The sequence below is a fragment of the Rhincodon typus genome, chromosome 9 (genome assembly GCF_021869965.1).
Source record: "Rhincodon typus isolate 14 chromosome 9, sRhiTyp1.1, whole genome shotgun sequence".
Taxonomy (NCBI): domain Eukaryota; kingdom Metazoa; phylum Chordata; class Chondrichthyes; order Orectolobiformes; family Rhincodontidae; genus Rhincodon; species Rhincodon typus.
The window spans coordinates 13,269,850-13,297,797 of NC_063340.1; the positions used below are offsets into that span (position 1 = coordinate 13,269,850).

The following is a 27,948-nucleotide window of genomic DNA, read 5'->3' on the forward strand; positions in this document are numbered from 1 at the left end:
TCAATCCACTGATGCTACTGTGCTTTTATTTTGTTTAATGTTTTTATGGGTGTTTTATATTGATGTGCCCAGGTGGTAAGGTGCACAATGTTTTATTACTGACATTTTAATTTGAAAAACTATTGAACTGTCAATGTTAGTGTCCTCAGGATTCCCATTAACTTCACATTGCAAAGGTTTATGAAAGAAATGGGGGAAGTAACTTTGAAATGAAATTGTTACTTTAGAAATATGATTTTCATCATGAGATTTTAATCAAGTTTGTGGTCATTAATGCACTTTACAGTTTTAAGTGATTTGATCTGTCAAATAATTGCCTTCAGTTATGTGCTTTTAAGTAGGCATCTGTTCTTTGGACATTTGCCTGCTTAATGTCAATTGCTTCCTTCAAAGCACTTTTCCTTAAATTGACTATTTTCTGAGTCTCATTCCCTGCGTATTTACCTTTTGGCAAGAATGCTAACCGCTGATGTCTGCAAATGGACCAGACTGTCAATATACTATATTTGTTTCTAATTTTAAAAATATGCATTTTATTTTACTCCCCCATTTTTTGCTTGTTTTTTGACAAAGGGCCATTGTGTTCTTAAAAAAGACTGACTAATCTTCAAATGGAGTTTTAAGTACAATATTTTTGTACCTGCATATAAAATAATCCAAAAGTGTTATTCTAAAATATTGTACTCTGATCAATTTTAGGATTACTTGATAAATATTCTGATAAAAAATGCAAGGAATGAAACCTGTGAGACTGCACGGTAAGTATTTTTTAAAAACTTCGATATCTTTATACAAAGTGGAAATAAGAAATATCATGGAGTATTTGTTTCACTGAAGCCTTGCTTGAGTTTAGTATTAGTTCTTGGTAAAGTTTATGGCCTTAGTGTCATTTTGCAAATTCTGAGAGTAATAAAGACATTTTACAACAGCTGTTAAATTTCTGATTTAGGTTTGTCATGAAAATTCTGTAACTTTTTCCAATTGCCATCTTTTATAACAGTGAATTAAGATACCCTAATGGATAAGAAATGCGCTTGCATGGTTTTATTCAGTAGAAATTGTTGTGAAGTCATAGTTATGGTTATAAAATTACTTTAACCCCATGTGGACATTTTAATAGAAAAACTCTTACTGGGTTCATATAATCCAGAATCCTAGAATGAATATTGCACAGGAGGAGGACATTTGAACCGCTCGTGTCTATGCTAATTCTGTGTTTAAAAACAATTCACCCAGTGCCACTTCACTGCCTTCTCCCCTGCACGTTCTTTTTTTCCCCCCCAGATAGTAATCCATTTCTGTTTTGAATGGCTGAACCGAACCTGTTCTCAACAGCCTCGGGCAGTGTGTTTTAGATCCTAAACACGGAGGGCAAAAATTATTGTTCCTTGTATGTCACCTTTGTTTCTTTTGCCAATTACCTTTAAGACCGTACCCTCTAGTTTTTATACCTTCCAGTAATGGAAACAGTTTTTCCCTGTCTGCTTCATCCAGACCCCTCATGATTTTGAAAATGTCCATCAAATCTGCTCTCAATATTCCCTTCTCCTCCAAGGACTGCTGTGCCATCATCTCCAATCTGTCTATGTAACCTAAGGAACCTCATCCCCGGAACCATTTACATGAATCTTTTATGCTTTTTAAAGCCCTCATATACTCCCTAATTTGATGTGCATACAGACAATACACTTGTTTTCTACATGTTTGAGCATCAAAGTGTAAAGCACTCCGCATGATATTAAAAAGGAACACTAATTTTGCTTTTGTCACACTAGTTGATGAACAAAAATACAAATAAGATTAAAGTGCACATATATGATGCAAAAATGAGAATTGAGATCACATGTCCAAGAACATTGCATTTCCTAATGGTAAACAAAATATTGACCACACATGGATTCTCAATTAGGTTCATGCAGCACATGCTCGAAATAGTTGACAGCACTGCATTAGCACGACATTCATTTTGAGCCATGCTGAAGGATTGATTAGAATAATAGAATTCCTACTTTGTGGGAGCTGGCCATTCAGCCCATGGAGTCCACACCAACCCTCCGAAGAGCATCCCACCTCCCTATCCTATCCCTATAACCCTACATTTCCTATAATCCAACTAGCCTGCACGTTCCTGGACACTGTGTGTATTTTAGCATGGTCAATTCACGTAACCTGTACATCCCTCGACTGTGGGAGGAAACCCACGCAAACACGGAGAATGTGCACACTCCAATCAGTCTGTTGCCCAAGGGTGGAATCAAACTCCAACTGGTGTGAGGCAGCAGTGCTAACCACTAAGCCACTGTGCTGCCCATGGATTAGGATTGAATTGATGTGAAGTATGTTTAATTGCCTGATTCCTGAGTTTCTAATTTCCATAATGATGATATGAAGCAGGATCTGAGTAAAGGTTTAGTACTTTGCCATGTAAGAGCACAAACTGACTAAATGCATCTTCTAATTGTTGAGATTATTTTAGCTACGTGAGGTGAGTGGCTTAGGAAGACTTGAAGTAGAGAAAAGAAAGTGAATATACATTCAAAAGACAAGTTTCAATCTAATCTGATAAAATGTTTCTACTTTTTGATTTAGATGTATAGCGATGTGTAGTCTTGGAATCTGGATTAGTGAAGAGCTGGTGCAGTGTACAAACCACACACAGGTCCAAGATGCACTGAATGTGTTAGGGGTGACACTTAAGGTAATAACCAATTCTGTCTGGTGTAATATCTTACTTAAGGGTTAACTTACAAGAATAAACAAACAAAAGCAAATCAAACTACATCTCAGAGATAGTAAGAACCACCAATGCTGGATTCAGAGATAACACCGTGTGGAGCTGAAGGAGCACAGCAGGCCAGGCAGTATCAGAGGAGCAGGAAAGTTGACGTTTCGGGTCGCGACCCTTCTTCAGAAATGGGGGAGGGGGAAGGAAGCTCTGAAATAAATAGAGAGGAGGGGTGGGACTGGGGAAGGTAGGTGGGATGGTGATAGGTGAGTGCAGTTAGGCAGTGGTGGGAATTTGTTAGTGAGGTGGGAGGAGTGGATAGGTGGGAGAGAAGATGGACAGGTTGTGTCAGGTGAGGGAGGTGGGGATGAGAGGGAGGGTTGGTCGTGGGATGAGGCCGGGGGTGGGGAGATTTTGAAACTAGTAAAGTCCACATTGAGACCATTGGGTTATAGACTCTCAAGGCGGAATGAGGTGCTGCTCCTCCAGTTTCTGGGTGGTGTCATGTGACACTGGAGGAGGCCCAGGATGGACATGTCACCCAGGGAGTGGGAAGGGGAGTTGAAATGATTCGCAACTGGAAGGTTTTGTCGTTTGTCAACGTGAAATAGGTATCGATTGCGAGGCAGTCACCAGAGATGGAGACAGACCACCTCTGGTGACTGCCTTGAAACCAATGTCTATTTCAAGCCCACCGACTCCTACAGCTACCTAGACTACACCTCCTCTCACCCACCTTCCTGCAAGAATGCGAAGCCTTACTCCCAATTCTTCCGACTCCGCCGCGTCCGCTCCCAAGATGGGGCATTACACTCGCGAACATCCCAAAAGTCCTCTTATTTCAAGGACCGCAACGTCCCCCCTTCAGTGGTCAAAAATGCTCTTGACCGCATCTCTTGCATTTCCCACACCTCTGCCCTCACATCCCCTCCCCTCCCCGCAACAAAAACGAAGACAGAAGCCCCCTAGTCCTCACGTATCATCCCACTAACCTCCGGATTCAACATGTATCATTCTCCGCCATTTCCGCCACCTGCAATCTGACCCCACAACCAAAGAGGTATTTCCCTCCCCACCCCTATATGCCATCCGTGGAGTATGCTCTCTCCATGACTCCCTCGTACACTCCACACTCCCCACTAGCCCCATCACCCCAGCACCTTTCCCTGCAACCTCAGGAAGTGCTACACCTGCCCCTCCACCTCCCCCCTCACCTCCATTCAAGGAACCAAAAAAACTTTCCACATCAGACAGAGGTTCACTTGCACATCCACCAATGTGGTCGACTGTATCCGCTGCTCTCAATGTGGCCTCCTCTACATTGGTGAGACCAAGCGGAGACTTGGAGACCGCTTTGTGGAGCACTTGAGCTCTGTTCGCGACAAACGACAACACCTTCCAGTCGCAAACCATTTCAACTCCCCCTCCCACTCCCTGGGCAACATGTCCATCCTGGGCCGCCTCCAGTGTCACAATAACGCCAACCAGAAACTGGAGGAGCAGCACCTCCTATTCCGCCTTGGGAGCCTACAACCCCATGGTCTCAATGTGGACTTTACTAGTTTCAAAATCTCCCCACCCCCGGCCTCATCCCATGACCAACCCTCCCTCTCGTCCCCACCTCTTTGACCTGATACGACCTGTCTATCTTCTCTCCCACCTCTCCACTTCTCCCACCTCACTGACCAATTCTCACCACTGCCAACCTGCACTCACCTATGACCATCCCACCTACCTTCCCCAGTCCCACACCACCTCTCTATTTATTTCAGAGCTCCCTTCCCCCTCCCCCATTTCTGAAGAAGGGTCCCGACCCGAAACGTCAACTTTCCTGCTCCCCCGATGCTGTGCTCCTCCAGCTCCACACTGTTATCTCAGACTACATCTCTCTGTTCTCTTGATCACGTATGGTGTTTCATAAATTAGATAAAAATCCACTTTACGGGCGCGGCACAGTGGTTAGCGCCAGGGACCCGGGTTCGATTCCAGCCTCGGGTGACTGTCTGTGTGGAGTTTGCATATTCTCCCAGTGTCTGCGTGGGTTTCCTCCAGGTGCTCCGGTTTCCTCCCACAGACCAAAGATGTGCCGGTTAGGTGGATTGGCCATGCTAAATTGCCCATAGTGTTTAGGGAAGTGTAGATTAGGTGGGTTGTAGGGGGATGCGTCTGGGTGGGATGCTCTGAGGTTCGGTGTGGACTTGTTGGGCAGAAGGGCCTGTTTCCACACTGTAGGGATTCTATGAAACCATTGGAAAACAAAGATCTAAGGAAATAAATTTTTTTAACCGTTATTTGAATCAATGTTTGCGATGCCCATTTTCAAATGTTTCTGTTCCTGTGAAACAATGTCATTATATTTCACAGCATTGTAAGCATGTTTGTTGATCAGTCATTTTGATATGTTAAGAAATTGCTTCAAAAATAAAAAGATGAATGTTTTAGAGATCCAACTGAATCTATTTTAGATGGAATTCAAGTGAAACGGTTCAGGTATTGACCAATCTGAATCCTCACTGAGGGTGTCTGCAAGCCATTTCTGTAATTTTTTTTTTCTTTTTTATTTTAAAAAGGAACCTAATTCAGTGACTGTGTAGAGCATGATATATGTATTTTTTTCAGGTTTTCAGCAAATGGGAAAGTTAAAGATGTAACACTAAGAGCGGTTGAATAAGCCTAAAGGATAAAAATAAGAAAAAGAACACAAAAGAGGTTATTTCTGACCCTTTCATACTGCTTGATCCCCAATCTCCTTTCCTCTCAGATACTTGAACTTGTTGACACATCCCAAATTTGTGCTTGTCATTCCTCAGTACTACAGCATGCATGTAGTTAGTTCTGTTATTCAGGCATGCCTAAAACCCTTCCAGTGTGCACACAATACCATTAATTCTGAAGCTAGGTCTGAAAATTGTTCGAAAAGAAATAACCATAGTTACAGAACTCCTTCAGGTACACAGAAAACCCACATGTTTTTAACTCAAAAAAAAACTCAAACGTATGATAAACGATAATGTAAACATTCATAAATCTCGTTCTACGTCACAGATGAAATCTCCACTTTCCTGAATGTTGCAAAAACAATAACACTCATCTGATGAACACCATCCAAGACAAAGCACTTAAACTGAAATGTTAAAATACCACCTTAACCATCCATTCCCTCACTCTGTACTGTACCTTCAGTGTAGTGTAATTGCAATATATCCTGTGTACAAGGTGCACTTCAGTACTCAGCAAGATTTCTCATCGCACTTCCTAAACTGATACTTTCTACCAACTTCAAGGTCAAAGGCAGCAAACATATGAGAAGGCAATCATCTCCAATTCCCTCTCTTAGTTAACACGCCATGTCAACATGAATGTATGTGGTTATTCTTTCATTGTTACTGGGTCAAAACACTAGATGTTTCACCCTATCAGCTCAGTTGAATTATTTTCACCATATAATTACTGTGTTTCAAGAATTGCTGACAACCACTGTCTCAAGAAGATTTGGGAATGGGGACACCCATCCTAAAGAATGAATTTAAAACATTTTTATAATCATAGAATTAGGTTTCTGGATTTTTCACAGCATTTAGTGTCCTAAATGCCTATCCTCTGGCTGGAACCATGATAGAATTTCCCTTCTCAGTTCTTCTGCAGCTTGCAATGGTTGCTCATGCTATAATCTTCCATTGTGTGTCCTGTGCCATCTGACTGAGAGATTCGGCTCCAGTCCTAACTATCAAACAGTAACCAGAGTTTCTCACCACGGCTTCTCTCTTCATTTGTACACCATTACTTCTGTAGTTTCTAGATCTATTCTTGCCCCCCGCCCGCTCTAAGCAATTTCTTGACCTATCCGTTGGTGTTCTTTGCCAATGATATCTAAAGGGATGGATATAAACTTTTATATATAATGTTGACATCCACTTGCACTCTACTTCTCTATGAACTGTCCTTACCATTTATTGCCTCCATGCTGTATGGTTGAGAGGATTCCTCCATAACAACATGGGGAACAGTAAGGTTATTGCCTTGCACCTCTGCCACTAATGCTACACTGTCATGTCTTGCCCATTAAGTTTCAGCTCCTTCAAATCTTTGTCATCTGTATTCTATCTTGCATTAAATCCAGATAAATAGTTTTCTTTCTGACCTACAATAATTTTCATTATCTTCAAGTTAAAATCGACCCCTCTCTGAGCCAGTAAATTCCTTCAAGGCCTTGCCCATCACGCGCATGCACACACAGAACATATACACATAATAGAAATGGAATGTGCTGGAGAAATTCACATCTGGTGGCATTTGCAGAGGGTGAAACCAAGGTGATGTTTGAAGCTCTGGATGACTGGTCAGAATGCCCTTCCCAAAACTGTTGCCTCTTCTGAATCCTCAAACGTTCACTTCTTCAATGATGCAGTGGTATTGGGGGTTCTTTCCCAGAAGCCCATTCACAGCTCAACCTCCCCTTTCCCTTAAACCTGACCTGTTTCATAAACCTTTTGATCACTCCTTCATGTATATTGTTCTTTGGCTGATTTTGTCCAATAGTACATTTGTGAAGCCCTTTGGGTTTCTTTTTTGCATTAATGTCATTCTCTACTGCTGTTGCTGTTTGAATCAAGCTAGCAAAAAACTAAAAAGAGAGTTGGAAATCATGAGAGAAAATAAGAAAGCTTTTAAGTCAGCTTTAAATTTTTCTCTCATTTCTGCAATGGCAAATACAGGGTTTCCATTGGTTTATTTTTAAAAATTCATTTGTTAACATTTGTTATTAAAGGCCGGTTGAAGACAATTAAAATGTCTATGGCCCAGAGCAGGGGAAACTGGAGGAACCTAGTCCAAGTGAGTTGAGTCCGGTCAGAGGGGTGGAAGTCTGGTCAGACCAATGAAGGGGTTGAGGATGGTAGTTTGGGGTAGTTTTCACATTTCAGCCTTGTTGATATACGAATGCAAGGTTTTGTTGATATAAAATTGTTGTAAGAATGGAGGAAATTTGAGAAAGTGCAAAGTATATGATCTTTTGTGTCTGCTTTGCTGTTCTTTAAAATCATAACTGATCTTCTACCATAACTCCACACTTCTTACTAATCCATATTGTAATCAGTTGGTACCTCTTTCTTGAGGCAACTGAAGTGTTACACGAAGTTGGTGTTCTTAATGTTATTTAGAACATTAGTGTGTTGGGCATCAAGAAATAATGTAACTAGGCATATTTTTCTGCACTTGTAAACCATAAAAGCTGAGTTAATTAAAACAAGAAATTTTTTTCTTGTATTTAAGCTACTCAACAGGAAGCAAATATCTACGTTATTAAAAATTAAGCTTTATTATGTTTATATTCATATAATGCTGAATTTCATTGTAATGAAGGTGTAACTTCTATTCATTGAATTGAATTAGATTTTAATGTCACGTGTGCTCGAATGAGTGCAGTGAGAGGTTTGTAATGTCAATAAATGTGAAGTTGGAAAAGCACAGTCGGTCAGACAGCGTCCGAGGAGCAAGAAAGTCAGTGTTTTAGGCCGAAACCCTTCTTCAGGTTTCGGCCCAAAACACTGACTTTCCTGCTCCTTGGATGCTGTCTGACCTGCTGTGCTTTTCTAGCTCAACATTTGTTGTCTCTACCTTCCATCACCTGCAGTCCTTACTGTGTCCAAGAGGTTTGTTATGTTACCACTTTGTCATCTTAGGTACGGTGTACCGAGGTATAGATTACTTAAGTATGTGTTACAGACTTGAGAGAATCATAAATAAAAGTCCAGCGTAAGAATAAAGAAGTTTGCATTTTAAAAAGCACTTGAATTTTAATCTTTTTGCCAAAACTGTGCCAGCCTTCAGACCGCCTAGGCTAAGTCTCTAGAAAATGCTGGGCTTCAAATCTCGAGGCCTCGCTTCTCGTCCTCCACGTCCTCACCTCCACGACTCACCAGCCTGGCCTGGAACTCGCCTCCGGGACTTGGCTGGTCTCACCGCACCCCCCCATGCTGGCCTGGCCTGGGACTCCCCCATGGGCCTCCTTGAGAGAGTGTCCATTTGGGCAGTAAACAGATCTCAAACTATTACAGTTGAAAATTGGATTCTCTTCGCACATTACTTAAATTGCTGATATGCAGACAAAGAATTCTGTTTGATTTGAAGCTACAGTATTCTGTGAAGCTGAAAATATAATAGGAATTGATACCTGAAGATAGACACAGAAGTGTAGTAACCTTGAGTATGACATGAAAGTCATGGCCAGCACCTGGGCATCAGTAATAACAAATATTTAACAATGATTATTTGTCAAGTTATTTTCTTTGAGGTTATTCTTCTGGCTGATAGGTGCTTGCTTTTTCGTTAAGACAGGTTTTATGAAATGATAGGTCTGATAGGTTTTCTAATGTGCTTTGGTTAACATTCATGCAAAGTATTTTTATTACATCCTTTTTGATATTGCATTGTACAGTCAGTCTAGTGTTTTTAGTTTTTGATTGATAAACCTCCTGAAGCAACCTTAACCTTACTTAACCCTAATCTAATACTTTTTCTACAGTGTTTCAAAACCAGCTATCTACAAATTGACATCATCCAAAAACTGGATATTATTAAGATGTGCTATGCATCAATTTTAATCAAGTAAAACTTTTTAAAAAAAAAAAAAAAAAAAAATTAACACTTTTTGGCAAGGTACTGTAATGATTCAGTTTGACACCAGACCAGTCATCCAATTAGCTGTTTGTGCTCTGTCAGTTCCTGTAGTGCGAGCAACCCTCGACCCCACCTGCCCCAATATGCCTCAGACTGACCAAGGACAAAATCACCCGGTCCAAAGTCTGGGCACAGCCTCAGCCCTGAATTGGTTGCTTTTGAGATACTGTACTTGTATTGGATATCTCAGGGTTAGATTGTAGTGATCAGATATTTCTTGTATAACATAGTTTTGGTGTATTTCTTCACTGTCTTGTGGTTTATCTCCAGTTTTCAAACAAAGTGGTTGCTGAAGTGGCATGTGACATGCTAAAGCTGTTGGTTATTCACATGGAACTGCTTGAGAAGTATGAATCACAGCTTCCCAAAAAAATTGCTGAGGTAAATTGCTTTCTTTGAAGATCGAGGGTGTGAAAACCATGCCATCTTTCTATATGAATTAAAATGATAAATATGAACAAAATATATATACATTGTGTGCTCTGGTATAAATGCACATTACTTTTTAATGCAGATCCTTGTGGCTACTATTGCATTTCTGCTGCCAAGTGCAGAACACTCATCCGTCGATGCAGATAAACGGGTGAGCTTGAGGTTACGTGTTACTACTTTTCAACTGCATGGCATCACTTATGATTGTAACTAATGCACTGCACTGCATTATATGTTTTCCTTTTTAGTTAATAGTATCTCTGTTGCTCTGCCTCTTGGATTGGTGCATGGCAATGTCTGTGGAGGCACTACTGGAACCTATTAGTGCAACTTTGATGGAAGACCAAATGGCACGCAAAGCACCTTTACTAGACTATGTCTACAGGGTATGTATGTCTTTACTGTCTAATTGAAATAAGTTTAGAACTTATACTGCTTGAAGCCATTTCGTTCACTGACAAAATTGAGAGATTATTGAAAAATGCCTTGTATTAAAGGATTTCATGAACAGCATGTATAATAGTAAATCACTCTAACAAATTATGATCATGACTTGATTACATTGTCTTCTTTTCATGATTTATTTAAGATATAAATATGCTAACACTTTGCAACAAAATCAGAAATAGTTGGGAAAGCTCTGTAGGTCTATCAGCATCTGTGGAAAGAAAGTAGAGTTAATGTTTCGGTAACCTGTGTATTTCCAGCAATGTTGAATTTGTTTCTGATTTCCAACATCTGCAGTTCTTTGGTCTTTTATTTAGCGTACTACTTCGCAAAATTGTTATGCCTCACTGGGGTAGCAAACTGCAAGTCAAGCACTGCTATTCCCAGCAGTGTCACAAAAATGAAGGATTTTGAAAAGTTTGCAAAGTTCCCCAATTTACCTGTATTCTAGACCAAGGTTGACAGCATGGACAGAATTCTCTACTTAACAAGAATTACAATATATTACAATGAATAAATTCTACCTGCAGATAAATGATCATAAGCCATCAACATGTGTCGTTACTAGTTAAATCAAGATGGCGGCGGAATAGACAGTTTCCAGACACCTGTGCCTGGGTTTGTCCTCTTTGTCCGCTTTTTCTATTTTTGTTTCCCTTCTTCCCTTCTTCTTTTCTCAGTTTTATTTAGTTTTCATTCAAACTTACCTGATAAAGAGAGTTCTTCTGCAGGAAGACAACTTTGACTAGCTGCGGAGCACTGGCGTCTTCCGAGGTAGCACAGCTGCAGAATCGGCCTGCCTGTGAAGTCTGGACTCTTGCTTCCATGTGGAGTGGGCCCCTGGCAGCAGCATGGCATGGGCTGGTGTAGCCCAGAGCAGAGACTGGCAGTGGCATGGCATTGCATGGGCTGGGAAGTCCGGAGCGGGGCTGTAGCAGTGGAGAAAGAAAAGTTGGACTCTCTTTAAGTTATCTATCTTTATTTTTTATTTTAATTTGAGTTAGTGTGAATGGTGCCATGCATAGTGACAATACACTCTTTTCACTATATTTTATATTGAATTTTCTCTCGCTCTTCTCCCCACCCCCGCACTTTCATGACACTGGCAAAATGGTATCTGTCTTATCGTGACTTTACAATTGTGGCTGTGGAAATCATGGTGAAATCACTATTGCCAAATTACAGACATCTCTCACATTTGTGTCTACCTGAGCTTGAGAATTACACCATGAACACCGAGTGTTTATATCCTCCTGTGGAGAGTCTTTGTCGTTCCATCTCCTTCTTCTCCACCCTCTGCCATTCAGTAATTTATTGATTTCTGCATGGCCTCTTCATTTAAGTTATGTTCTTGTAGAAGGGGAGTTTCTACTAGTGCACCCATGTCTGGGAAGACCCTTTGAATTCAGCAAAATCTCTTTCAGCACCTGTCACACGACTCTCTCAAGGTTTTTGCAACTGAAAACAACAATAAGAATCACCAGACACTTGTAAACTTGTAGCAAGAATAGAGCAACTAGTCTAAAGCTATTGAACATGTTGCCAACTGTAAGAGATGAAGAGAGTGTTAGCTGGAATGATGAGCTCCAGAATGGCACAACCAATGCCAAATTAGCATCCTATACTGTCATCATGATATCTGGTTTCCCAAGATAAATGTAAATTCTGTGTGCGCATTAGCATCAGCATGCCAGCTTTTGCCAGTTGCCTCTTGTCCACAAACACTTGATTTGTTCAAGTGATGTGGGTGTGTTGCTAGCTGGGCCAGTATTTAAGTGGCTTGCCCATTTCCAAGGGCCACATTGAAGTGGATCTAGAATTGCATATGGGCAGATTTCCTTCTCATTTGTGAACCGGATGGGCATGTACAGCGTTTGATGATGGTTACATGGTCGGCATTAGATTAGCTTTTAGCTCCAGATTTTAATTGACTTCAGATTGCTTAATCTGCTGTGTTCAGATTCAGACCCATCTTCCCAGAACAATGCTTTGGCACTGTGGATCACTAGTCCAGTGACATTACCGCTGCACCACTGCCTTTCTTTTGCTTTAGTTATGACTTATTTCTTCCCACCCGTCTTTGAAAAGGCTTACAGATAATTAAACAACAGCTTGAACACTAATCTTGATGTTGCAACTCACCATTGAGATTATCTCAGAAAGATCTTAAGGGCTCGTGTGTAGTGAGGACAATGAATTCATCTAAATTAGTGGATTTTGGATACATGGATCAACTCACTGACTTTGTATACACAGTTTATATAATGCAGTCCCACTAACACAGCAAGACTGTATGACCAGCCTTGCAATTCAGATTTTCAACAGTTGTTGTATAAAGGTACTTAGTCTCCACCAATGGTTGGTTTGAATTGAGCGCAGACAGCAAGGAAAATTGCAATTAACATGGAGTACTGTCAAACAAGTAGAGTACAAAAATAGGAGGGAAAAAAAGATTATTTTCTAATGGGAAGATGGTTGTTGCTGCAGCCTGTGCTGAGGCACCAATGCACCTGACTCCCCATGAATGACCTGTATGTCGGAGCTTCACCTGGGCAATTACCAGGCTTTGGAAGACTCTGAAACAATTCCCAATTCTGGGTTAGAATCAGAGACTTTGAAGGGTTCTGGCTGACTTAGCCTAACAATTACATAGGAATAGTTAGTGGAATTAAAATCTACAATGATTGCTGGGAGAATATTAAACTGACACCCCCTTCCCGCACCAAACCCAATGCCCTTCCCTGATACGCAGAATGTACAGCCAACACATTTTGCTCCTACTAGGGTCCCCCAAATCCGACACTGTCATCCCTAGGACTTAAACCCCTCCGATCCCAGTCCCCAGGGCCAATGTCCCACTTGTTGTCCATTCTTATTATGAAGATCTGGGCCGTTGTTATGTAAAAGAGCATTTTTGATTATTGTCGGTAGTAGTTGACATCACCAAAACTAAAGACTTAAAAATACCTTTTTATTATAAATCAATCTAAGCAGCATTATGCTGTTATTAGCATTGCTGCTCCAGGCATCCTAATATTACTCAGATAGTAAGAACTGCCGATGCTGGAGTCAGAGACAACACAGAGTGGAGCTGGAGGAGCACAGCAGGCCAGGTAGCATCAGAGGACCAGGAAAGTTGATGTTTCGGGTTAGGACCCTTTTTCAGAAATGGGGGAGCTCTGAAATAAATAGAGGGAGGAAGGTTGGGGCTGGGGAAAGGTCCCTTCCCCCTCCTCCGTATCTGAAGAAGGGTCCTGACCTGAAACACCAACTTTCCTGCTCCTCTGATGTTGCCTAGCTTGCTGTGTTCCTCCAGCTCCACTCTGTTATTTGTAATACTACTGTTTTAGGGCTGTGTGTTTTCTGCATTCCAACAGTAATTACATTTCAAGTGTACTTCATTAGGTCTCATTTAAAAAAAAAAAGTGCTGTATAAAAATACAAAATTTTATTTTTGAACTCCTGTTTACAAATTGGTGTCAGTAAATTGCAGTTATATCTCATTATTGCGGCAGTGTAATTCTGTTGCAAGTTACAGCAAAGTGGGCATTTGTTCTAGATTGAACAGAATTCCAACTTTCTTTAGCCATATTCTTAAATTGTCTCTCGCATTATCTTCTGTGCGATGCGTGTTATAGATTTTATTTCGGCCTAGCAACCCTCTTTAGCTAAGTTGACAAACAGTAGTCCAAAAATTATTTTTAAAATCAATTTGTTTGAGCACGTTATGATCCACCTCCATGATAGGTGATACTTGATCTGAATCCTCTAGCCCAGAGGTAGTGACATTACCACTATGCCACAAGAGCTCCTGAAGCAGCAGTTCATGCTGGCTTTTGAAATGTGAACCTCAAGTGTATAATTATTGAACTAATTATTAGCTGCACTTTAGAACTTAATTTTGAAGAATAATTTACTGCAAAGATTAGTGGTTATAATATTTGTTTTAGAAATGGAAGAAGCAAAAGTATGTTTAACCAAAAACAGTTCCATGGTAAAGGGAAGTCCTTTATTCATGCACGGGATGAGGGCATCGCTGGCTAGGCAGCATTTATTGCCCACCTCTAATTGCCTAGAGGGCAGTTAAGAGTCAACCACATTGTTGTGGGTCTGGAGTCATATGTAGGCTAGACCAGGTAAGGATGGCAATTTCCTTCCCTAAAGGACATTAGTGAACCAGGTGGGTTTTTCCTGACAATCGGCAACGGATTCACAGTCATCATTAGATTCTGAATTCCACACATTTGTTGAATCCAAATTCCACCATCTGCCATGGCAGGATTTGAACCCGGGTCGCCAGAACATTATCTGGGCCTATGGATTAACAGTTCAGTGATTATGCCACGAAGCCATTGCCTCCCCGGAGGATGCGGATCAAGTACCACCTATCATGGAAGTGGATCAATACATGCTGAAGCAAATTGATTTAAAAATAAATTTTGGACTGCTGTTTGTCTCCTTTGCTAAAGAGGGTTGCTAGGCCTAAATAAAAGCTAATGTGCATATACTTAGGTATTATACGGGCAATACAGTGTTGAGTTGTTGATTTGCAATATGTAGTAAGTAAGGTTCCCTCCTGGCCATTACAACAATCCCATGTCAGCTTCTCCATTCCCCCTAGATTGACCAATCAATATCGCATCCTCAAATGCATGTCAGTTTTGTATGTTTATTATTTTATTCTTCTTTGAACACATTCAGACCTGGAATTAAACTTGAATGTTCAACCTTTGCACACCTTAATAAATTACATTCAATCTCCTTTGAAACATAGTATGGCCCCCTTTCAAGTCATGACCTCTCATTCTCACCTTCAATTCACTTCTAGACTGTTTCATCCACTCCTTCAGAACTGAGCATGCAGGAGAAATCGAGTTAAAGTGAGGAGGAGTAAGCAATTAAGAATCTGAGGCTGGAAAAAGAGACTAAGAACACCAGGGATTTATAAGCTGAGGGGTTGGCTCAACAAGCATGGTTTGAAAGATGATTGCAAAGTATAGATTTAATGTTTCTGCACCCATTAAATTCAGGCCTAATCATACAAAATAGAATCAGGCCAGAAGTCACACAACACCGGGTTATAGGCTAGCAGGTTTATTTGAAATCACAAGCTTTCGAAGCACTGAATCAAAATCAGAATGGTTATGACACAGAAGAAACCGATTAGGACCATGTCAGCCAAGTCTGACACCCTTGCCACCCTGGTCTGCACTTTTTTCCTCTCTCCAGTACTGTTTGTGAGGCAAGATTGAATGTGACTCCAAGAAAGCTTTCCCAAAGAGCTTTTGCAGTCCTAACTGCATACTGCATAAAAATAGTTTTGCTTTTCAACTTAAAAACTTAAATTGGTTCTTCTGGTGCTTGTGTTATTGCAAAAGCCACAATGGTAATGTTTTTTTGATTTTATTTTCTGACATGTCTTCAGACATTTTATGAAACATTTTATATTTTATAAAATGCTTTTTATTACAAAAATATATGCTTAAAAAGAAAAATTAAGTAATGGGGATTTAATCCATCATGAAACTATCTACTTTTCATTCTGGAAATATAAATCTGGAAATGGAAGGAATTCATCAGAGGCTGACAGTGGAGAATAGCAGTGCCTGAAATTACAGGAGACCCTGAGGTTTAGCAGAGGCTGGAACATGATTCATTAGAAGTTTAGTCAAGAGAGTATAAACGAAATCTGATAGTGGGAAGATTGCCATATCGCTGATCATCGCCAAGTCTGTCATTTGTTCATTTTTTACTGTATTTATCTTTTGATTGTAAATTTCTAATTTTAGTGCTAACTTGAATCGGAAGAGTTTTGCATTCTCTTGGCATTTTTTAGCCTACACCTTAGGGAGAAGTCTTGTGTTCCATTTGCTTAGTTGAATTTAGACCCACAACTCAGCAATGGAAGGATTGTATCATGAGAGTCCCAATAAGTATAGATGTCTCTACAGAACTAGTTGCTGAAATTTTTAATAATGCTTCATTCATGACACATTTTGTTTCAAAAATCTTGCATATTTTTTCTAGCTTAGTCAAGATCGTTCTAATATTTAAATTTGTGGAAAATCCAGCACAATATTAAAACATGTCTTGAATCTAATTTTAATCCAGAGCCTTAAAGCACTTGTATGACCTGCCTTTTCAAAGTAATGAGTAGTAAATTGACACTATTCATGAAGGCAAAAGGCAGCTTGTACGTTTTTTTTATAGTATTCCACCAGCTGCCGCAGTAAGAACCCAACTCGTTTTTATTTAATTAAGGATGAACTTTGCATTGTTCACATGCTTGTAAAAGCTACGGCAGAACCTCATAATTACTAGATGCAGACTAAGCAATGATTAGTCACTATACATTAGCTTTGGTTTTAATTAGCTCCTGAAGGAGCAGAACAACATGAGATTGACTGACAGAAAAGAGAAATGGTGTTTTTTTTTTTTATTGTGTGCTGTTTGCTAAATGAATTAATAGTGAGCCACCATGTCATAGAGCTTGTGAAGTTTTCTTTATGAAGCAAATCATGAAGTAACTATTAATGAGATTTGTTGTACCTGTATGTTGTCTTATGTTTTACAGGTGTTGCATTCCTGTGTTTATGGCTCTCACCTCTTCACCCAACAAAGCCAATACCTGCTGACTCTTGCTGATGTCTCCTCCACAGAATATGATCCATTTTTGACATTGGGAAATGTCAAGAATTCTGAAGCTGCTCATTCATATGTCCCTAAGGATTTTGGCAGCCTTCTTACTATCACTGAAAGTAAGTATTTCACATTTAAAATGGTTTTGTTTCCTGAATAGCACACATTAGTGCAATTTCAGACTAGAAGCTCTTGAGAATTAAGAGCTGTTTTACAAACCTTCTTTCCGTGGGTATTAATATATGAATGTATTCAATGGTTTGGCAGCCACACAGCGACAGACCTTGTTTACTTTTAACTCAATAAGTGCTCATGACTATATGGCCTAGAATTTTCATTTAGCCTTCTTTCAGTGCCAGCATTAACTTTGTTAAATAATACAAGTCATACAACACTAGTTGGAAAATTTCAGTTTGTATTTTTTATGATTGCCAAGCTCTCAAAGTTACGTTTAAAGGCAGCTATACTGTATAGCCAAACATGGTAATTAATTCTTTTGTAAATATATTCAACATAGTAATAATGAATAAACGTAAACACATTTCTTATAATCTTCAAAAATAGTTAATTTATACATAGAATCTGAGGGTATGTTTTACACTGCATAAACATATTACACTGCACAGTCAATTTATATTATTAAAATAAGTATATTATTAAAATAAGTATTTTATTATTACCATCATCGATTTGGAGGAAAAGTAACACAGAAGATGTGAGTACATGCTAGTACTGGACATATTTTGATCAGAATTTGGACCATATAAGTTTACAACAAAAACCAAATTCTGTATTGAGCTGAGAAGTGAGTTTTAAAATGAGTACTTTCCATCTGTATTTACTGTGGAGAAGGAGGATGTAGGTAAAGAACTCAGGGAAGTGGATTCTGATAAACCTGAACAAGTTATAATTTGAGAGAGAAAGTATAAATGATTTTTGCAGGTTTAGAATTGGGTTCAACCCCAGTCCCAAATAAGATGTCTCCCACAGCATCCTGGGATACCGGGGAGAAGATCACAAGGTCCCTGATGCTAACTTTCAAACCCTGTCTAGCCACAGGACAGCTACCAGAGAACTGAAGGACAGCTAATGTAATACCATTATTCAGGAAGGGTGGTAGGGATAAATCAGTAAGTTATAGGCTTATGAGTTGACATTAGTGGTGGGGGAAACTATTGGAAAAAGTTCTGAAGATGAGAATTAATCTCTATTAGGAGGGACAAGGATTAGTCAAGGATAGTCAGCCTGGCACGGTGATCGAGTTTATTTTGGAGGTGGTGACCAGATGGGTAGATGAGGGTAGTGCAGTTGATGTGGCCTATGGGACTTCAGTAAGGCTTTTGACAAAGCGTCACATGGGGAAATTCGTTAAGAAGCTAAGAGCCTATGGGATCCAGGGCATTTTGGCAAATTGGAACCAAAATTGACTTTGTGGCAAGAGGCAGAGTGTGATGGTTGAACGGTTTTTGTGTCTAGTAGGGTACCGCAGTTTTCAGTGCTGTGGTGTATATCGCTGATCTAGATACAAATGTAGGAGGTTTTTGTAAGTTTGCAGAGGACGTTAAAATTGGTGGTGTGGTAAATAGTAAAGAGGAAAGCCATTAAATAACAGGACAATATACACAGGCTGGTCAAATGAGCAGCATTGTGGCAAATGGAATTTAATGTGGAAAGGTGTAAGGTGATGCATTTTGGGAGCACTAACAAAACAAGGAAATAAATGTTGAATGACAGGACTGCAGAAAATACAGATAGTTGGAGGGACCTCTTTATTAGTTGAGGCATTGAATACAAGGGCAGTGAGTCATAGTGTCATACAGCATGGAAACAGACCCTTTGGTCCAACCGCTCCATGCCGACCATAATCCCAAACTAGACTAGTGTCGTCTGTCTGCTCCTGTCCCGTATCCCTCCAAACATTTCTTATTCATGTACCTAAATGTCTTTTAACTATTGTAACCCACATCTACCACTTCCTCTGGAAGCTCATTCCACAAACGAACCACTCTGTGTGTAAAAACAAAAAAAAATTGCCCCTCATGTCTTTTTTAAATCTTTCTCTCCTCCCCTTAAAAATATGCCCCTGGTCTTGAAATCCCCCACCCTGGGGAAAAGACGCCTGCCATTCACCTTATCTATACTCCTAATTATATTTTATAAACCTCTGTAAGGTCACCTAAAACCTCCTATACGCCAGTGAAAAAAATTCCAGACTATCCAGCCTCTCCTTATAACTCAAACCCTCCATTCCTGGCAACATCCTGGTAAATCTTTTCTGAGCCTTCTCCAGTTTAACAATATCCTTCCTGTAACAGGGAGACCAGAACTGAGGTTATGATGGAGCTGTCTAAGATGTTAGTTCATCCACATCTGGAGTAGTGCGTGCAGTTGTCACTACATAATAGAGAGGGTACTGAAGAGATTCACCAAGGTGGTTGCCTGGGCTGGAGTGTTTCAGCTATGAAGAGAAACTACGTTGACTGCGGTAGCTTTCCTTAGAGCAAAGGAGGTAGGAAGAATTTCTTCATGGTGAGTCATGGGTCTCTGGAACCTACGACCTAAAAAGTGCAGAGGTGGGAACCTTTGCAACATTTAAGCAGTATTTTGATGAGCATTTATAACGCCATAGCATACAAGAATAGGGGCCAAGTGTTGAAAAATGGGCGTAGAGCTGATGGGAACTTGATGACATGATGAACTGAAGGGCTTGTTTCCATACTGTAAAACTCTGACTGTACATGACCATAGATCCTAGTTACCAATTTGAGATTTGTCTAGACAGATCAAATATATCAAACACTATTGTTAACCATTGACATTTTCACAGGTGTGATCTCCTAATGAGATTACACAGCTAAATTATTTTGTTTAAGCTGACTTTCAGTTGCTAGTTGCTAGCAGGTACAGGGCAGCAAGGAATGAGGAGAAGAAATTGGTTGTGTGAATCATAATTGTTAAACTTAAAATAAAAAGTATATGTGGCATGTTCTGTCTTACATAACCGCAAATTACTGCAAATTTATGTTCCCAGGTGGCACTCTGAAAATCATGTTTTTCATGCATGGCGCCCTATTGGCTTTGATATATTCAGCTCCTTTATGCCTGGTCTGAGTAAATGTACTGAGAAAACAGGAAATTATGATACTGAATTGTATTAACAGATGGTGAAGAAATAGTTATTTGATGCCCAAATGTACCACCTAACTGCCACTTCTGTAGTTGGCTTTTCACCCCTGAAGGGGCATTCCCAACAGCTGGTTTTTGTAGTCCTGCAATACAAACTGCAATATGAAGATTAAAGCATTAACATTGTGCTGCCTTCCTGATCAGAATTTTCGATGTGGGGGCAGATTTGAGATCAAGAAAATAGTGGAGACCCACAGCAAGACAAAGGAGATCTGCAAACGTGTGCACTTTGTTTCACTTTCAGAATCGCCTTCAGTCTTTTGAGTTTGGACATTGTCTGTTTGTTGTTTATATGGTAGCAGACAGATGGACTGATTTAGAGCTGCTGCTCTTTGAGGTTTGGAACAATATCTGTATTCTCACCTAGAAGTCAAATCTACACTATGGTATACTGGGACTGATCGATCAAGTGCAGGAGTCCTGCTAATATAGAAACCATACATTTCATAATGTGCTATACCTGCAGTGATGACGGAAAGGAGAGGGGAAGAATATCAGATTTAGTATCTTTTCAAATAGCGTTGAACGATAGATGCAGTTTACATATGTTCTTTATTAACATTCTTCACAGGTAAGAAGAAAAGAAATTTGGATTGGATCCCTCTTACAGCACGCATGGTAATGGCTCACCTGATTAATCATCTAGGTCATTATCCGCTCAGTGGAGGTCCTGCTGTACTTCACAGCCTCATCAGTGAGAACCATGACAACCCCTATATTGAATCATCAGACCTATCTGCTGAGGTTTTCAAAAGCCCAAATTTGCAACTTTTTGTACTTAATGACAGCACCCTAATTTCCTACCTTCAGATTCCTACAGAAGCAGTTTTCCGTGAAAAAATCTCCAACAGTGAACCAAACATTCCTGCCTCGGATGTGAGGATAATTGTGCGTGACATCTCTGGGAAGTATTCTTGGGATGGTCAGATTCTACATGGCCCCTTCAGCAATCAGCTGACTGCTGTGAAAAACTGTAATACATTTTATTCAAATACTACCTTCATTGCTGATGGTCAGTCTGACCCACTAATTTCAAACTGCATTTCTCCTGAAATGGAGCATGACGATCTTGATCATTTGCTTGAAAATTTAAGTAACAGTAGTCCAGAATGCCTACCACATCCACAGCTGGGACTCAGTGAGCCAGCACCACTACCAATTGGAATGAATCATGACCAAGAAAGAAATATCATAGATGCTATAACCAGACAGAACAATCGTGAAGAGGAATACATCCATAAGTGGAGCAGAGATCTTTGCATGAGTGTGACCAGTCAAAAAGAATCTGTTCATCATGAACCTCGGGCACAATTTTACTACTGCAGACTATTTCTTAATGACATGGGGATGAATTCTTGGGAAAGAAGGTAAGCTATAAATCTATTTAAAAGTCAACAAATTTAGTGCATTGAGGGCAATGAAAATCTTTGGAGGCACTCAATGAAAAATACTAGACAATTTTCCAGTACCCAAATCTATTTCTATCCCAGGAAGCATCTGGTGAATTTCCTCTGCGCCTTCTCCAGTGCAATCACATCTTCCTAGAGTGCGGTTACCAGATCTGCACACAATACTCCAGCTGTGGCCTAACCAAAGTCCTGTGCAGCTCCAACATAACCTTCCTGCTTTTATAGTTTATACCATGACTGATAAAGGCAAGTGTCCTATATTCTTTCTTAACCACCCACTTGACCTGCTGCCTTCAGGTATCTGTGGACAAGCATCTCAAGATCCTTCTGTTACCCTGAGCTTCCTAGCATTCTGCTTTTCACCTGAGTTACTCCCTTTTCTTGTTACTTCTTCCAAAGTGCATCACCTTTCACTTACCCAAGTTAAATTCCATCTACCGTTGATCTACCCATCTGACCATTCTGTGTATATCTTCCAGTAATCTAAGATCTCCTTTCTTGCTGTCAACCACCTAGTCAATGTTCATGTCACTTGCTTATCATCACCCCCACATTTTTTTCTGTATTATTTGGATATATCACAAACCGTAAAGGAGCCAGCACTGACCCCTGTGCTATGCCACTGGACACTGGCCTCCAGTTGCACAAACAGCTTTCTACCATCACCCTCTGTATCCTACTATTAAGCCAGTTTTGGATCCTACTATTAAGCCTGAGTCTATGTGCGTTTTCCTTCTTGTTCAGTCTCCTGTATGAAATCCATATAAACTACATCAACTGCACTACCTTCATTTACATATCTGATCATCTCTTCGAAAAATTTGACCAAATTCGTTAGGCATTATCTTCCTCTGCCAAAGCCATGCTAACTATCATGATCGAACCTTCCCTCTCAAAGTGGAGATTAATTCTCTCCTTGAGAATTTTCTCCATAATTTCCATACCGCTGATGTGTAATTCCCTGGTTCATTGCTACCACCCTTCTTGAAAAGTGGAACATGAGCTGTACTTTAGTCCTCCAGCATCCCCTGTGGCTAGAGAGGAATTAAAAAGTTGGGTCAGTGTCCCTGTAATTTCCTCCTTCATCTCCCACAACAGCAGGTATGCAACTCCTCCTCCCTTGGAGATTTGTCCACTTTTAAGCCTGCCTTTACCTCCAATACCTCTTCATTTCCTCCATCAAACTGCTTAAGAAGCACACAGTCCACCTTCCTGAATTCAGTACTTACATCCTCTTCCTTCGAAGTGAAGACAGATGTGTGAAGTATTCATAATTATGCGTCTATTCCCTTGAAACATTACCCTGCCTGGATAGTGCTGTGTAACTGTGAAGTCAAAAAAATAAATCATCAAGGGGGCTTCAGGCCAACACAGGTACAAAAGCCTTATCTAAAAACTCTACTTACCCTTTGACAGATATGGTAAATTGCACCAAAGCAACAGAGAAGAGTTAATCCATGACATTCTTTTACAAAATACTCCATTCAACCAATCTCCCAATATTAATGATTCCTTTCAAAAACCTTTCAAAATCCGGATCCTTATCTTTGCTAAAAAGTGATTGGTTCTTCCTTGGGTTATACGCGATTTGTGTACTAGCTTTGGTTGAAATTCATCCATTAGCTTTTGAGAGGTATTGTTAGCACACTAACAAACAGGACTAATTAGAAATAGGCTGTTCAGGATGAAATCAGGAAGCAAAGAAAAGTTTGTGAGAATCCCCAAACTACTAAGGGGTTTGGGCCAATTTCTATTTTCAAGATGAAAATTGATGGATTTTCAGCAGGTAATGGTGTTGAGAGGGCTGAATAGCCCTACCCCTGTTGCAGTGTGCCTGTACTTCTACACTTAAGAGCATTTTCATTATCGATTCCTAAATCTGCATTCATGACATAGTTGTCAGGAAGTACATGCAGATGTATGATTTAAAGTATGTTGCTGGTTAGTTTCTATGACATAGCACATTGTAATTTTTTGATTAAAGCTACTCTGTTACTTATTTCCATGTGTGGCTTTCCCGGTGTCTTTCTACTTCCGTTTTTTGTCTATCTCTTAATTCCTTAATTGTTATTGCTTCTGGTTCTATCATCTTCTTTCGTTGTGGCTGTTGGTGGTTTGGCATGTCGTGATGGAGATTTATGGTGGGTTAGTGGGAATTACATGCCCTCCTTGGCTTGCTGACCCAGCACATCCGCCTCATCCGACAATCTGACTTCCATTCTGTCTCCTTTCCCTCCATTTCTTCAAACAACCCTTTTCTCCTCCTTGCCTCAATGACTGCTCCTCCTGTTTCAGCCTTCTGTGTAATAACGATTACCATTTCCTCCTCCCTTTTACTGCAGCCATTCCCTCATACACTATGTCCTGTAGGCACTTTGGACTCTGTGTCTGTTCTTCTCATTCCTGTACTCAGTTCCTGTCTGTTTCCCTTAGAGAGACTTTTTGTTTACAGAATGACATTTCTGAAATTACATTACAATAGGAAAATAAACATAGTGTCTTATTGAATCCTTTTGCCTCCGATGTCAGTGATCAACATCTGCCACTGTTAATCTGTATTTTGATTCCTTAGTGGTTCTTCCCAGTCTATTGTGATTGATTTCTGCCTCACTGTTCCAGACTCCACCTTGCCTAATTTTGAAACCTTACTTTGTGACTTCCCCCTTTCCCTGTGCGACTTCATAGCAGGATTGAATTTAATATTGTCAGTGTTAGCTAGATGTTCCCTTACCCTTGTTCCAGAAAGCCAGCATGAATTTGTTGCCTTTGAGCTATTTTGCACCTTTGAGTCTGTGAAAATTAAATTCTCCAAATTTTGCCACTGTTATTGTAATAAGCTTTTTTGGATATCTGTGCGTTTCACTACTCTGTCACCGTAAGGATCTCTAGACATGTCTCCTAACAGGTGGTGCATGATCCATTCCACTCTGAACTGCAAATCTTTTACTTAACAACTGTTACAATCTTCACCTTGGTGTGAGCCATATCCTGGTTGATGTGTCAAGTATTTTTAACACCAGTACGTTTGTTTTTCATACTGGAATACAGCTTGGAGAAATCGAGCTCTATATATACTGTATCAAGAAAATAATTTTCCACCAATGTGATTTTGCAGCATTTGTGTTGGGGAGAGATATTAATACTTGAATTGTACTGTAGTTTGAAGATGACACTGCACACTTTTTGATGTAATGAGGCCTATTCAAACTCAATAAGCGCTGAACTGCCAGAAGTAATATGAAATTAGACGTGCACCGGTTTATGTAAAGAAAAATACATCAAGACTTTTTTTTTTTAAAAAAAGAGCCTGCCTCAAATTATTCATCAACTTTTGAGGACTAAGATAGTTGTGTAGCAGGTAATTCGGACTCATATATTGAGATAGACATCACGGCTTGTAATGCTTTGAAGACATGGAACAGTGACAAATGTCTCTCTCTCTCTCTCAACACCTGCAACTCTTCTCATTCTTTCTGCCAATTTGATCATTTCAGGCTGAACTTATTCTCACCTTGAATTATAGAACTTTGCAACGCAAGGAAGTCGGTCCATTAGTTGTGCCTGTGATTTTTCTCTGAAATGAGTTTTTCACTTAGTTGCTTTCACTTAGTTGCTTCCCCTTACCTTTCTCCTATCCTTTTTAATTTTTTTCTTTTTCAAATGTTCATCCAAATAACATAACCTAACTGCAGCCTTCAATTATTAGTTTAGGGTTAGCAGGGCTTTTTTAACTTTGTAATCTCTGTTTATCCCTGTTTATAAAATCTGGGGTCTCATAGTTTTTTTTTTACAGCATTTCCTTTCATTTGTGAAGATGTGTGTCTTGGTTACGATACTGGAGCAGACTGCCAAATTTGTGTTACAGTCTCAGACAAACCATGGTCGAACACACCACAGAGCACATTAAGTAGCAAATGCAGTCAAGTCAGACTTCACAGACTTTTCAGCAGCTCTGCAGACACTGGTGACACTCTGGGTCACCAAATCTCATTAAACCTTCACAAGGGATTCCAATTGTTCACTTTCTCAGACATAGCTCTGAACATCCTGAAAAGCTGCTCTGTCGTGGACTGCCCTAACAGCGAATAATATCCAGGTAATTTACTCTCCGTTCCTGGGACACGCATGGGTGCAATTCAACCTAATCACAGATAGTTTTGTGAAGCTAGTACTACCCCAGGTTTTCTCTGAGCTTCAGTCATTCAGTTGTACAAGCAAATTCTGCTTCCTCGTGTCTCCACTCAGTTGCACTGACTTAGCTATTCACAGGCTTCTTCTCAGCCCCGACAGCTCTTCCTAAGCCCAAGACTTAGCTGCAACTATTGTTTCCCAAGAATCTGAGTCCTCACTGCTTGGAGCCTGCTCCAGCAACGTCCTTTTTGGGATAGAACTGCTCCCTACCCCTAGGTACCTCACTATCTGCGCAAAGGTAACATCCATCTGGTTCCACTGTCTCCAACCAACTCTCAACGCCAACCGTTCAGTAACCCTCAAACTACTCGGACCAACCTATTGAAAACTACACAAGCCCCATCCTTGGTCCTAAGGAGGGTGTGACAGTTGTGAGACCATGTTCCCTGAATATTATAGTTCTCCAGTTAACTTCCTCTCCACTGTTGCCAGCTGAGAGAACACACCACAAATGGGTACAAAAAATTTGATTTCTTCAGAATCTGATTCCACTGAGTAACTCAGCTTCTCTATGTCTGTTTAAGTTTTATAATTTAAAATGTATATATCTTTTCCATTCCTTCACATTTCTCTTCAACTTCGTTTTATATTGATTCTCTAATTCCATTATGTCTACGCCCTCCTCAAACTGTTCACAGGCCATTTCACCATTAATACACTTGATATTTTATGCTGCCTGAAAATTTGCATATGTAAATAGCCATATGATCCCAAACGGATCACCAATTTTATGACCTTCGTGAGACCAGTAACTTTTATTAAAAGTAAAAGAAATCCAAAAGCTCAGTTAGTTATAAAAAGAATTCAGCCAAAAGTTTCTGCGGTTTAGAACAGAATTGCTACGTGAGTCAAACAAAGCATGCTCTGAATACTTTCAGTTCATATCTGCCGTCTAAAATCCAAAATCAGCATTAATTAAGCCTGAATTTATGGATATTTGTTTATAAACTTAAAAATTATACTTTGAATGGATATATACAACAAAGGTAGACCCTACATATTGGTTTTAACATCTACTCAGCATATTGGTCATCAGACTTGGTCATAAAGTCACTCGAAATTGACCTCTTTATGAAGAATTTCACCTTTTCTTCTGGGATATAACTTGATCTCCAGATGACAACAGTGCACAAGCAACCTGAGTTCCACTGGTATGGTCTTCAAAAATGACACATATCTACAGAACTACCTCACACAATATTATCTTCAAATCACAGAAACTGTGCATTGACTCATTCTGAACTTTGGGATTTAGCATCTATCTTTTTCATCTTGCCTGCACTCTTCCAATGAACTCCTCATCTTGTGAACTCTGCTGAGTTTTGTTTTCAATTTTCAGCTTCAGACTTTGTTTCCTTAGCAATTGAGAGGTTCAGATTTAAGTTTCAGATTCCTGTTTCAATTAAAGTCTCTCTCAAAAAATGTAAACTTTTCACTCCAATTCTATCAAATTGGATGAACTGAGTCCAAAATTCTAAATCAACTATTCTTTGTTTTCTTCTCTGAAACTTTGCCACGTTCTCTTTTTCTCACTTTCCTTCATTTTATCAATGAGCTTGTGCACAGAATATTGATAGAACAACATAAATCATTCACTGTAAACCAGGGGAATGCTGCCAGCTGCAAGTTCCCCTGTAAGCCACATACCATCCTGAATTGGAAATACATCACCATTCCTTCACGATTGCTGGGTTAGAATGCCGGAATTCCCTCCCTAGACGCATTGTGGATCTACAAAAAACACAAGGGCTGCAGTGGTTCAAGAACGCAGCTCATCATCTCAAAGGGAACTAGGCTCAAGCAATAAATGCTAGCCCAGCCAATGCTGTCCATGTCCCATGAGTGAAATTTTAAGAAAGGTCATGCGCTCAGCTTGCCACTTTTGAACTACTTCTCCTTTTATTGTTTTCTTGGGAGGCATGTTTCACTGGCATGGCCAGTCGTTTTCACATCCCTGACTGCCCTTGAACCGAGTGGTTTGCTAGACCATTTGAGAAGGCAGTTCAAGTCAACCGTGTTTCTGTGGGCCTGGAATTACATGTAGGCCAGATCAGGTGAGGATGGAAAGTTTGTATCCCTAAACGTTTTATGATGTGTGTTGGAGAAGTATACGGTCTCTTTCTAGGCCTACCACACCACTGGCTACAAAATGAATTTAGAGTTATTGTTATGGAAGATTATATTCTTTACCTAGGGAGTCGGTTAGCTCAGTTGGCTGAAAAATAAGGAAACTTATTTTTC

The 27,948-nt window shown here is 40.0% G+C and overlaps 1 protein-coding gene across 1 annotated transcript in view; it reads left to right on the forward strand.

Moving 5' to 3' along the window:
- Positions 1-27,948, forward strand: part of LOC109931112 (Ral GTPase activating protein catalytic subunit alpha 2) — a 313,895-nt gene that overhangs the window by 21,538 nt on the left and 264,409 nt on the right. The window contains exons 4-10 of the mRNA XM_048600914.1: positions 700-758; positions 2,590-2,698; positions 9,674-9,784; positions 9,918-9,986; positions 10,084-10,221; positions 16,857-17,040; positions 20,679-21,474. Of these exons, the coding sequence (XP_048456871.1) occupies positions 700-758; positions 2,590-2,698; positions 9,674-9,784; positions 9,918-9,986; positions 10,084-10,221; positions 16,857-17,040; positions 20,679-21,474 (1,466 nt within the window). The remainder of the gene's footprint in view (positions 1-699; positions 759-2,589; positions 2,699-9,673; positions 9,785-9,917; positions 9,987-10,083; positions 10,222-16,856; positions 17,041-20,678; positions 21,475-27,948) is intronic.